Consider the following 12,886-nt stretch of genomic DNA (forward strand, 5'->3'; position numbering starts at 1 on the left):
TAAAAGACCGTCTTCTGTGACTCCTATACCATCTGTATGTGTGTGTGTGTGTGTCCATTTCCTGGCAAATCTTCAATTGTTCCAGACTCCTGAAACATCCTTTTCATTGTCCCTAACTGTAGTTAATGGGACTTTTAAGTCCTTACATATTTCTGTTTCCATTACGTGACTTGTTCAACTGCCAACTGCCTATTTTGTTTTCCAAACAGTGGTAGATGGCATAGGGATTTTACAAATCCATGTGCATCACTATATTTATATCCCACAGAAATGGAGGGGGGTTAAATGCAAAAATAATATTCCTGAAGATGGAAAGCACTTTAAATAAATATTATATTATATTATATTATATTATATTATATTATATTATATTATATTATATTATATTATATTATATTATATTATATTATATTATATTATATTATTTTATATTAGAGTTAATATGGTTTATAGTTAAGTTTTCAAAGTATGTTACTACAAATTTGTTAAAACCTAAAAATTGCTGTACATTTTTAGAGACAAACTAATTCAATATAAATTGATGCATATGTATGAGAATGATTTAAATGAATGATTTTGTGTAATTCCTATATAATAAGATATAATTTGATATAATTTTGTCCCATAAGATTAGATATTAGATTATATAGGGACAGCAATAAGATTTGTTTTTTATTTTTATTTTTGGTGTGTAGGCAAATATCCAAATCATGAAGACACTGTAGAACTTCCAGAGTTGGAGTTTTTATAAAGGTTTATGGAGAGGCGTCTCTCTCTCTCTCTCTCTCTCTCTTTAACTCTGCTGACTCGCTCAAACTGTGGTCAGAGGATCACGTGGGAGGCTGGGATGTCAGTTGGAGTGGTTTTTGTGCTGTCAGGAACATGCCACTGTCACTATGGTAGCATTCACACTTCACACCCTGTCATACACAGTGTACGGAACTATGCCTCAGAGGCCCCCTTAGTGTGATTTCCTTGTCATCAGTAATTTTTCACATCCTAATACAATGCCGATCCTGTTAGTGCCCTGTAATCTAATTCCCATCTCTAACAGATTCTGGTGTAAGAACATATATTTAGTTGACCAGGCTGTTCCACTTCTGCAGGTGTCATTCCTACACTGGGTAATGTAAAGAATGTTGGCTGTGCAGACATGTAGACATGCAGCTGCTATTACAGCTGCTGTGTATGTCTAGCTTCATCCTACGTCCTGCTTTTCATCATCATTCTGTTATGTCATGTCACGTCATCCCTGCTTCTGTATACTGTATATAGACTCTGCATGTTTTCTATTTGTGCCTTGAGATTTGAGAAAGGTAACATCAACTACACAAATCACACATAAACCACCACCCCCACCATCACCAACAACAACAACAACAACACTACAATCACTAACAACATTAATCCCACCAACACAAGTAACACAAAACAACCAACAATAACTCAAACATAATAACAATACTAGCAACATCAAAAATAACATTAATATCACCGACACAAGTAACACCATAACAATCAACAGCAATACTACCAACAACAACAAGAATAACATCACTGACACAAGTAACACCATAACCACCAAAACCAACAATACTACCAACAACAACAAGAATAACATCACCAACACAAGTAACACAAATGCAACCAACAACAATACTACCAACAACACCAGGACAAGTAACACCATCGCAAACAACAGTACTACCAGCAGCAGTACAGCAACAACACTATCATCATCAATAACACCACCAACACAAGTAACACCATGACAACCAACAACAACAATACTACTAACAACAGCAACAACACAGCAACAATACTATCATCATCAACATCATGAATAACACAACCAACACAAGTAACACCATAACAGCCAATAACAGCAATACTACTAACAACAGCAACAATACAATTATCATCATCAACAACATAAATAACACCAACACAAGAACTGCCATCACTACCAACAACCAACAACACCTTCAAAAACAACAATACTACCAACAACAACAATAACACAAATAACACCACCAGCACAAGTATTGCCATCACCACCACCAGTAATACAAATAACACCAACAAACACAAGTAACACCATAACAGCTAATAACAACAATACTACTAACAACAGCAACAATACAATATTTCCATCACCACCACCACCACCAGTAATACAAATAACACCACCAGCACAAGTATTTCCATCACCACCACCACCAGTAATACAAATAACACCACCAGCACAAGTATTGCCATCACCACCACCACCAGTAATACAAATAACACCACCAGCACAAGTATTGCAATCACCACCACCACCACCAGTAATACAAATAACACCACCAGCACAAGTATTGCCATCACCACCACCACCACCAGTAATACAAATAACACCACCAGCACAAGTATTTCCATCACCACCACCACCACCACCACCAGTAATACAAATAACACCACCAGCACAAGTATTGCCATCACCACCACCACCACCAGTAATACAAATAACACCACCAGCACAAGCATTGCCATCACCACCACCACCAGTAATACAAATAACACCACCAGCACAAGCATTGCCATCACCACCACCACCACCACCATCAGTAATACAAATAACACCACCAGCACAAGTATTGCCATCACCACCACCACCAGTAATACAAATAATACCACCAGCACAAGTATTGCCACCACCAGTAATACAAATAACACCACCAGCACAAGTATTGCCATCACCACCACCACCAGTAATACAAATAACACCACCAACACAAGTAACAGCACAACAAACAACAAATCCAACAACAATTCTACTACCACCAACAACAGTAACACAAGTAACACCAGCAGAAAAAGTGTATACATGTTATTCTCTGGGTCTGTAAACTGTCTTACATATACATGGTGTATGATTTAAGCTGAATTAATATCTTGAAAGTGTAATATTAATAAATATTTTATAGTAGGATCATGTAGAATTCTTTAGCTTAGAAAATGTTATTGTTTATGTAATTCTAAAACAGTGAATTAATGCATTAAGGGCAAATACATAAGCTTGTTTGTAGCTTCTCAAAGAGCATGGTCAAGGCAGAGGACAAACTGTTCCTTAGACTCAGCCAGTCAGCACTTTTGTTCGATGTGACGCAGGAAGGTGAAATTTGTACAGGATGCCTGCATCCTGAGCTTTGAAAGATGTCAAAAAGGGGTGAACTGTTGTACAGAGCCATCTGGTGGTGGAACAGAGACTGAGAGCTAAACTAGTTCTGTTTTTTATTAGATTTGCTGCAGTGCTTAGAGCAGAAAAAGACATGTGGGGATGTGGTAAAAGTTCGCCACCTACTGGTCAATGGCTGCTCTAACTTTGAGGGTTTGTTAGCAGAAGACCTACATAGAAATCACCTTGGTGTTCCTGGGACTTAAACTCTCAACTTTCCAATCAGTGGGCCAACATCTTAACCACTGAGTTTACTACATCTGTGATACAGGCACTTTTACCATGGATACTAATGTCAGAATCTCCCTGTACTGTGAAAAGAACAAAACAAAATCAAAACAAAATAAATGCCTGACTCAAAACTTAAAAATTCATAATGAAGCTCTTAAACTCAGTTGATAAACATTGTATGCAACTATCACAGATCACACATACATTGCATAGACAGAAACTAAAATACATGCTGCAATCTTACTATAATTGTACACTCTCTGGCCAAAATTCTGTCAACACTTCACATCCACACCCATGTGAAAGTCTTCCCCAAAATGTTGCCACGAGGTTCTAAGAAAATAATTTTAAGAAAATAATGTTACTTCTAAGATTTCTATTCACTGGAACTAAAGGGTCAGAATCTGTTTAATCATCATGCTGTCTCTGCTGAAAGTTAAGTCTAGAAAGACATGGTTTACCACCGTTAATGTGGTATTGATGCTCTTCTGTCTGAATGAACACAAATCCTCACAGCCACACTTCAAAATCTAGTGGAAAGCCTTCCCAGAAAAATGGATGCTATTATAGCAGTGAAGATGTGACCAGCTCCATTTTAATGCCCATGGTTTTAAAATGGACACATGGGTGATGGTCAGGTGTCTGCACATAATTTTGGCCATGTAGTGTATTACAATAACATGTATTAACAAACCTGTTATGTAGTTTCATGCAGTTCTATGAAACAGGAACAATATAGTCTTAACTTTTTTGTGTGTCTGTTTGTTGTAAATAAGCTGCTAGGAAGGAGTTTAAAAGAGATGGAGATGTTGCTCATCCTGTTCTGTCCTCCCCAAAGAGATTTGCAATGATCTCGCCCAAGCCTCATTCCCCTGGTGAGTGCATTGTTCCTTTGTGTGTGTGTGTGTGTGTGTGTGTGTGTGTGTGTGTGTAAGATCTGTCTTGATTACCACTCCCACACAAATACCTCATATCTAATTACATGCACATGGCTCCTGGGGTTATCATAGCAACATTACGAGAAGAACTGACCATTAGAAGACAGGCTTGTCCCTCCACACCTTAATGCATGTACAAAGGAATAAAATTAGACAAGCTAAGTTGAGCTCTCTTTAATAAATTGTGATGTAAGACTTAAAGTTGAATACAATATTGGTCAATATTTCACTTATACATAACCAGGTAACTGTGACAAACTTATCACTGGGAAATCACTGTATATTTTCCCTATATAACCCCCCAACACACACACTCACCACACACATACACATAAACACCTTTTCCCTTAATACTCAACAATATCTGTGCTTGTGTTTATGTATGTGTGTGTGTGAGGTTCATGTACAGCTCAGTTGTGTCTGGTCAGATCATGTTCCACATATATATACACACCTACTCAGTGATGATACAATTATTTATGTGAACTCTTCACATGGGGTCATATACTGTACATGATGATCATCAAACTGACAAATGGTATAGAACTGTGACACATTTTGTAGACATTTTGACAGCCGGTGTCTGATTAAACACTGAAGTGATTAGGCTTCGGTCTATTTAGTTGCAGCACTTCAGTAGCTGTTCAACATCTTGATCAAAGCATGGCATTCACTGTGTGAGGAAATCACACATCATTAGATTAGGCATGCTGTTAAACTGACTTATTTCCCAGTGTAACCTTTGTAATAAGAGCATAAAACATAATGAAACTTTTTTTTAGGTCTGCCTGCATATTATTGTATTGAATAAAATCCCAATTTCTGTTCATACTCAATTATTTGTCAGAATTCAGCCACAGATTTAGTAGCTCCGTCTTACAATTATTTATTTTAACCCAAAAGAAATCTTAGAAGGTTCAGGACATCCTTAAGTATTTGGCTAGTTTATCGGGTTAACTGAAAAGGATATCCATGTAGAATGTGGTAAGATTGAATTTTTTTGTTAGTATATTTTTCCATGAAATGATTTCTAAAAATATGACTGTTAGCTATAAGACAAGCAGTTTCTTTATTAATATGTATATTACACAAATTTATATGACATAAATGTATTAATATATTCCTAAATCAAAGCATTTGTGTAGACTTTCCATCCATCTTTTGTCAAAACTTTCATAGAACTCTGGTCGGGTGAACAGAATTGTAGGAATGTCTACTATTGGTTTGGTGCGTGTGATGCTCTCTTAAAATCTGGACAAAATAAGTGACCCAAAAGAGCATCTGCTTTCTGAAATGGAGTAAATTTGCCTGAAAAGGCTGACTAAATGAAAAATGACTTCCATTAACTGTAACCCAGCAACACGCACATATATTTGATCTGTTTTATATAACAGATTAGCTAAATAGCTATTTTACAGAGCTAGCATGAATTGTGTTGTGCTAAGGATCACTTCCGTGTTCCTTGATATCTTTTCAATTCTGAAGCTTTGATTACAGAAGTAAGCGATTTTGTCGCTGTTAGCAAGGATCCTGGAGACACTATTTAGTCTCATATATTTAGTCATATAGCTGACATGGTGATAAAGTCGATTTCCCATTTGTATGGTTGTGTGTCAGTGCGTCAGAAGTCGTGTGTGGCGCATCTCGGAGGCCGGACAGAGGGATCGGATGCTGAGCACGAGCGCTTCCTGGCGGTACAGGGCCTGAAAGAGCGCTGTGAGGAACAGGCTAAGCAGATCATCGCCCTACAGGCCCAAGTCGGAAAAACCTTGCTCTGCATGGACGTCTTGGCAATTACCACTCAGCACTTCTGCTATAAGGTAACACACACTCATGCAGCAAAACACACACTGATATTTCTTCAACTGTGACTTAGGACTGACGTGAGGACACAATATCCATATTTTAAAGTCTCACTTTATTAAAATATCACAGGCTAAGTTAGTGTTTTTAATAATATCTAATATCACATAATAACCAACAGCTGATTCAATGTTAAGATAAGATAAGATAGAAGAAATTCTACTGCCTGAGACTGCTTCAGATTACAAGAGAAATAAAGCATAAACATAAATGAAATATAAATGAAAAATAAATTAAATAATCTATATATACAAATGCATTCAAAAGTACAAAATGTATATAAATGAAAAATAAATGAAATATTCAATATATACAAAATGTATTCAGAAGTACAAAAATGATGCTTGGGAACTTAGAAGATATTGCATATAATATGATATTGCACATGGTATTATATTAACGTACATTGTAATTATTGTGAAATTTTGATACTGTTAGTCTTAAAAGCTATTTTTGTACAAAATATTTAATTATTATTATTATTTTTATTTTTCGTTTAAAATTTTAGATTGTAAATCATTAAGCAGTGTTTTTTTTCTTTTACAGTTTTTAATGCAGTATTACTGCAAATACATTGACCTTGAAGATTTGTATAGAAGCACCCAGAGTTTATTGGAGTTTCTTATAGATTATTCATTATTATTGTTACAGACAAAACAAAATGACACAAAAGGAAACATTAATTCATTTATTCATTCATTCATTCATTCATTCATTCATCAATCACACAAAGCTAGATTAGACATGCTGTTAAACCGACTTATTTTCCAGTGAAACCTTTGTAAGAAAATCATAAAACATAATTAAACTTTAAGTTGGTCATATTATTTTACTGAAAATCCCAATTTCTGTTCATATCCAATGTTTCCAGTGTTTTTTGGCTGTTTGTGTTTTTCCACTGATTCTGTAGCTGCATCCTTCAATAATTTATTTTAACCCAGTAGAAATCTTAGAAGGCTCAAGACACCCTTAAGTAAAAATTATATAGGAAAATTATAGACATTAATAGTAGTATTGGTGTAACAGTAATAAATCAATTTGTAGTATCTAAATTGCTGTTCAGAAATGCTTTAGAAAAAAATCTTAGCAACAATTCATTTATTTGTTCATTCATTCATCATTTAAAAAATATTTTAATATTAATATTTGTCAATGAACACAAGAACCATGTAAAATGTAAACACTAGATACCATGCAAAAATAAAATAAAAAACTAAAACTGATTGATGGGTAACATAGTTCATCAGCCCTTTGGTGCTACCATGCCAGGTGGTAGTATGTGAGGGTGTTTTTTTTTCCCACAGTGCTTTATTTATGTAAATAGCCCGGTTTTGAAACTTCAATAAATCACGTGTGGGAGTTAATTAGTTTGAGGACCTACACTGACTAATCACTACAACAGCACCTGCTCCTGTGGTCAATTACTGCATCTAATAAACCTAATAATCCTTCTTTCAATAAGATGAGCCGTGTAGAATATTTGATCTTTTACTGCTTAACGTTTCTACTTTTTTTTGCTGATGTGATGTGCTGCTTATTATTCTATTTATTTGGCAACAGAATGAATTATTGTCACTATCACTGGTGGAACTGATTCTTTTAGTCATCTTGTGAAGTATAAAGACATCTTTTATCCAGGGTAGAGTGTTGTGGACTGCGGGTGGCTTATACGACTCTGTGGTGCTATTGTAATAGCGGGGGTCGGCTTTGACTCTTTCCTATTGTGTTTAATTGCTTTGCATGTGTCTCGGTTCTCTGTGGACACTGTTGAATCCCGCATCGCAAGGCGCTAAAGCAGTCGATCGATCTCATCTTTCCATTTCTCCATCCCTCCCCCTTTTAACCACTTCCGCTTTACAGTCGACGGACGAGACCATGTGTGCATGTCTGTGTATGAGAAGCAGAGACGATGAGGGTGTGATGGAAGAGAGGAGGGAGATACGGGGAGGGGGTGGGGGTGGGGGAGATGGAAGAGAAGAGGGAGGGAGGGAGGGAGGGAGGGAGGTAAGGGTGTTTTAGGAGAAGCTGAGATCTAGGCGTTTGCCGGTAGCTACTGCCAAAGCTGTCATGCTATGATGCCAGGGATGAGGTAAGGCTATTTAAAGGGAGGCTGGCGTTCTCCTCATTCTTTTGCGTGATGTCCCTCTTCCCACGTTTTCTCTGTGTGTCTCTCTCTCTTGTTCTCTCTCATTCTTTCTCGGCATTAGCATGGGCCAGAGCTGCAGTGTATGCTCTTTCTCTAAGTCTATCCCCCTCATTTGCTGTCTGGATGCTCAGTGGACACGGGTAAAGCAGTTGTAGCTTTAGTTGCACTCTCAGGGAGGATTGCCTGTGTGTATGTGTGTATATCTGTGTGTATAGTGGTGCATGGACTGATTCAGAGAGCTGCTGTCATATTGTTCGTGAAGTAGTTTATGTACTTCTTTCTGTCTGTGTGAATTCATTTGTATGTGCACGCTTTTATGTGTGAGATCAGTGTTGATTAGCCGCTGTGGCTATCCTCAAGACATGCTAGAGATCAGATCACGCCCCATGTTTACCCACAGACACCTGATGCCAGATGATTCCATTGCACTGATACAACTCACTATTCATCATCTTTAATCTCTCATTTCCACTTTTGCTTTGAATTGCTTTCCTCCTTTGACTTGAAATATAGTCATACATTCCACCTTACATGCTTATGTGGAGTGCAGTCACAGTTGTGGATGTGTTGGGGTTTAATCCCTTTATAGGGCTTTGATTTATGGGGTTGGTAATAGGTGGGAACAGTGTCCTTGATACAGCCCCTGTCATGTCCAGTGCAGATGGTTTCTAGATGGAAATAAACCCAGGGGAATCAGGGGTTGCCTGCAATTCTTAGCATGTATACAAAAGAAACAAAGATCTGAATGGAAGAATGGTGTAAACAACCTCAGATCCAGAGGTCATGACCCTGTAGAAATGCTGGTTTATATTAGTGTTTGATGCATTAAGATGCATTTCTCTAGTCTGTGGATGATAATGCTTATCATATTTAATGCCTTTCTTCTTTAGAACTATAAAAGTGATGAGTCATCATACAATAACTTTACCATGGATTATGTAGTAATATTTCTAATGCAATAGATAATACAGATATCGAGCATTGCCTACAGTACTTTTCATCCACATGGGTTATTTATACCGTCTGTGTGTGACTGCGTTGGTTGATTGCACAGCTTTTGTGCAAACAGACACGTGGATTAAAAGGAAAATGAGCAAATCAATAGCAGTAGATTAAGGTTTGTTGCTAGCCTTTACCTAGTATTTCTGTTCAGTTTTGTTTTTTACTGGGATTACAGTTGTTTAAGTTATTTTTCCACTGATTTTTTGAAGAAGATTAGTGAGTGGCAGGACTACTCACATGACTACTTTTCCCATCAGCGACTACACTTCACCGGAGAACATGTCATATGATCATTTGCACCTGTGTCATATTTTGAGTATTTAAGTCATGTCTTGCGCTGCAGTCATCGTCTAGCTTTTGTCTTACGCTGTTGTTAGTTTGTTGTGTTGTCTAATCCATGTATGTCTTTCTGTCTCAAGATCCTACTCCATGTCTGTGTTTACAGTTTCTGTATCGATCGTGTTTCATTAAAATACAAATCCGCATCCGCCTTCTTTACAAATGACATGAGCGTGAGAAAGAAAGATGAACTAAATCTCGCAGTAATATCTCAGTGATATCTTAGCAAGTGAAATTTATGAGATTATGGTACAACAACTATAATGATTAAGCGTAGTGTTGTTTACAAGGATTTTTTTTTAAGCAGAAAACTTTTGTTGTAGCAAAAATCTAAATTATCTGCCAATAGAGTTCGGCTTGCAATTAGAAACAATGCCTGCTTGTTTTATCATAATTTCATGATGTGAAAGAGATAAATTCAGTTATATTCAAGTTCTTTTCAATTGATTTCAATGCAAGATGTTCTTTGTGAAATGTTGCAGTCTTATCCTGGGGAGATTTGGTGACAGTCTAGCATCTGTTAGACTGGGAATGAATTAAACTCAATATAATTCATTTAATTGCAAATATTTTTTTTTAATATTTAAATATTAAACTATTTCTGTGTTTCATCAGACTATTTTGTGCATTTATATGCACAAATTTATGTTCTTCTATGTCTGTGTGTTGCAGAACGAGAATGCCTTGGTGAAGGAGAGGGAATTGTCCCTGGAGCTTTCCAGGATCAGGGATGAAGTGGGTAAGTGGAGATGAGGCTGCTTTGACTCACTCTGTACACTAACCCTCATGAAATAGAGCACTTGAAATGGTAGCATGATGTCACAAAAACAATGTGGAATAAAGGTAGGGAAATCCATCAGACCACACACTCCGTTACTAATCTCCTGCTCTCTTCTTTGTAATTGAATCTGCCTGTCGCTGTCTGTAGTGGTCAGCGTGGGCCGGTGGGAGCGCTTGCAGGGTGAGAAGGCTGAGTTGGAGCGCATTTTTGAGCAGCAGCTGAGGAAGCTGAAGGACGAGCAGGAGAAGGAGCTGCAGGATCTGCAGGAGAGGCTGAGAGAAGAGCAGCAGAAGGAGTTTGAGATTCTGCAGCGACAGCAGAACAGCCAGCTAGAGCAGCTCAGCTCCCAGCACCAACAGCAGGTCAGACACATGCATCAGCCATTTAGCCAGTTTTTCTTCATGTATGTTCAAGCTCCAAGCTCTCTGCACTACCTACTAATAATAATATTGCTTGTCAGGTGGAGGAGATGAGCGAGAGCCATGAGGCAGCCATGCTGGAGATGGAGGCCACTCATAAGGCCACACTGGCCACTCTACAGGAGGAGCACGCTAGGACGGTCAAAAGTGAGTCCTTTGGAAAAATCCAGAAAACCTAATCCTATTTATCCTAATAAATAAAAAAAAAACAGAGAAAATAGAATTATACAAATAAAACCTGGTATACTATTATGGCTTAGCTAAGCCAAGCCGGCACAGAGGTATATATTAATGCACACATTTTCTGTATTAACAAAAATGTAAAGAGATTCCTTCAGCACTGCTTTATTTATTGTTGTCTAACAAATAATGGATTTAAACATTAAAACATTAATATAATGTTTTTTTTTAACTGTGACCCAGTTAACTTTTTTTTACTATGACCCAGATTTCTGTAAGGAAGTAATTTCTTTAATATTAATCTCTTAATTTTATAATATCTTGAGTTTCTCTGTATCTCTCTTGGGTTGACTTGTTCTGCATAAATTAATAATTATTTTATTCATACCAATTCTTTAAATTAAATTTTGCTTCAGTGTATTTTAATAATATATAATCGAATTCTTTGACCTTGTTGGTGGCCAGAACTTTGCAGCTCGATATTTTAAATTCATAGAAGTTTCTGGATTATTGATGAACATGTTTTAATCGTTAAATGGAAAGCTCTGGGAAAGTCTTAAACATAGAGGTAAATGTTGGTGAAGGATCACTTGTTTTAGCTGATATATGTGTGAGCCGCTTGTTTAATGGACATTCTATTATATTCAATGAAATTATAAAGGTTTTTAAAAACGTATAAAGCTCAATAGTGCTGTATTTCCTATTAAACTTGCTCTGGTTTACTTTTATCTCATGGATTCATTAGTAATGATAGAGATTAATTCTTTCTCTTGAAACAAGGACAGTCGTAGAAAAGCATTTCACTACATGTCATACTGTGTATGATAAAATTTGTATTTCAATTTAGATCTCAAGATGGCACACGAACAGCAGAGGAAATCTCTGGAAGAAGAATTCGAAAAACTCAGATTATCACTGCAGGTAGAATTAAACGCCCCAAAATTGCCCAAGCGTATACATTACCTTATCTTACTGACAGCCAATGAGATGATACAGCTGCTTTTGCGTGTCGTTTACGGTGATGTGTTCAGGATCAGGTGGACACACTGACGTTTCAGAACCGCAGCTTGAGCGACCGAGCTAAGCGCTTTGAGGAGGCGCTGCGCAGGAGTACAGATGAACAGATTGTGGTACTGCAGTTGCTTCACTTGCATTTATGTGTCTGAGTGTGCAGTTCACACGATATAGGACTTCCATATTTTATCAGCATATATTAATATGTGTACGTTTGTGTTTATATGTACTCAGGAAGCTTTGGCGCCGTATCAGCACATAGAAGAGGATCTGAAGAGTCTTAAAGAGGTTCTGGAGATGAAGAATCAGCAGATCCACCAACAAGAAGTCAAGATATCTGAGTTGGAGAAACTGGTTAGTGTTACTACAGAAGCACAGGGGAAAGTGAAAGTAAAGCAATATTTATATGATGAGACTGTAGGGCTGTAACCATGCCAACAAATGGAATTACGCCTCAAAAGATTAAAATGATAAGAATCAAATAAAGGTAATGAATTAGGTTTTGTCTTACAGTGCTCACAGACCAAAATAGCAGTCTAATGCTGTAAAGATTTCTTTTTTAGCATCTAGCCAGGCCATGCCTGCTGTGAGGTTTGACAATCAGTTTTACGTCACACTGCATCTAGCTTCTTGTCCAAAAAGGCATTTGTTTATTTGTGCACATCCAGTATTTACATTAACCTGATAACCTCATGGTACATAATCTACAGAGAACCTTATATTTTTTGCACACTTATCTTTCTACAAGCTTCAGAA

General features: G+C 37.1%; 1 protein-coding gene across 4 annotated transcripts in view; it reads left to right on the top strand.

Moving 5' to 3' along the window:
• The window catches only part of mtus2b (microtubule associated tumor suppressor candidate 2b), a 36,938-nt gene that overhangs the window by 18,024 nt on the left and 6,028 nt on the right, over nt 1–12,886 (top strand). For all 4 annotated transcript variants that reach the window (XR_009206970.1, XM_058413471.1, XM_058413474.1 and 1 more), the window contains exons 6-13: nt 4,225–4,323; nt 6,004–6,206; nt 10,409–10,475; nt 10,665–10,879; nt 10,978–11,083; nt 11,964–12,037; nt 12,148–12,246; nt 12,365–12,484. Coding sequence is in view for 3 of the 4 variants with exons in the window: in XM_058413471.1 (XP_058269454.1) it covers nt 4,225–4,323; nt 6,004–6,206; nt 10,409–10,475; nt 10,665–10,879; nt 10,978–11,083; nt 11,964–12,037; nt 12,148–12,246; nt 12,365–12,484 (983 nt within the window). In the remaining variant the exon portion in view is untranslated. The remainder of the gene's footprint in view (nt 1–4,224; nt 4,324–6,003; nt 6,207–10,408; nt 10,476–10,664; nt 10,880–10,977; nt 11,084–11,963; nt 12,038–12,147; nt 12,247–12,364; nt 12,485–12,886) is intronic.

The sequence above is a fragment of the Hemibagrus wyckioides genome, linkage group LG17 (assembly GCF_019097595.1).
Source record: "Hemibagrus wyckioides isolate EC202008001 linkage group LG17, SWU_Hwy_1.0, whole genome shotgun sequence".
NCBI classification, from domain to species: Eukaryota; Metazoa; Chordata; class Actinopteri; order Siluriformes; family Bagridae; genus Hemibagrus; species Hemibagrus wyckioides.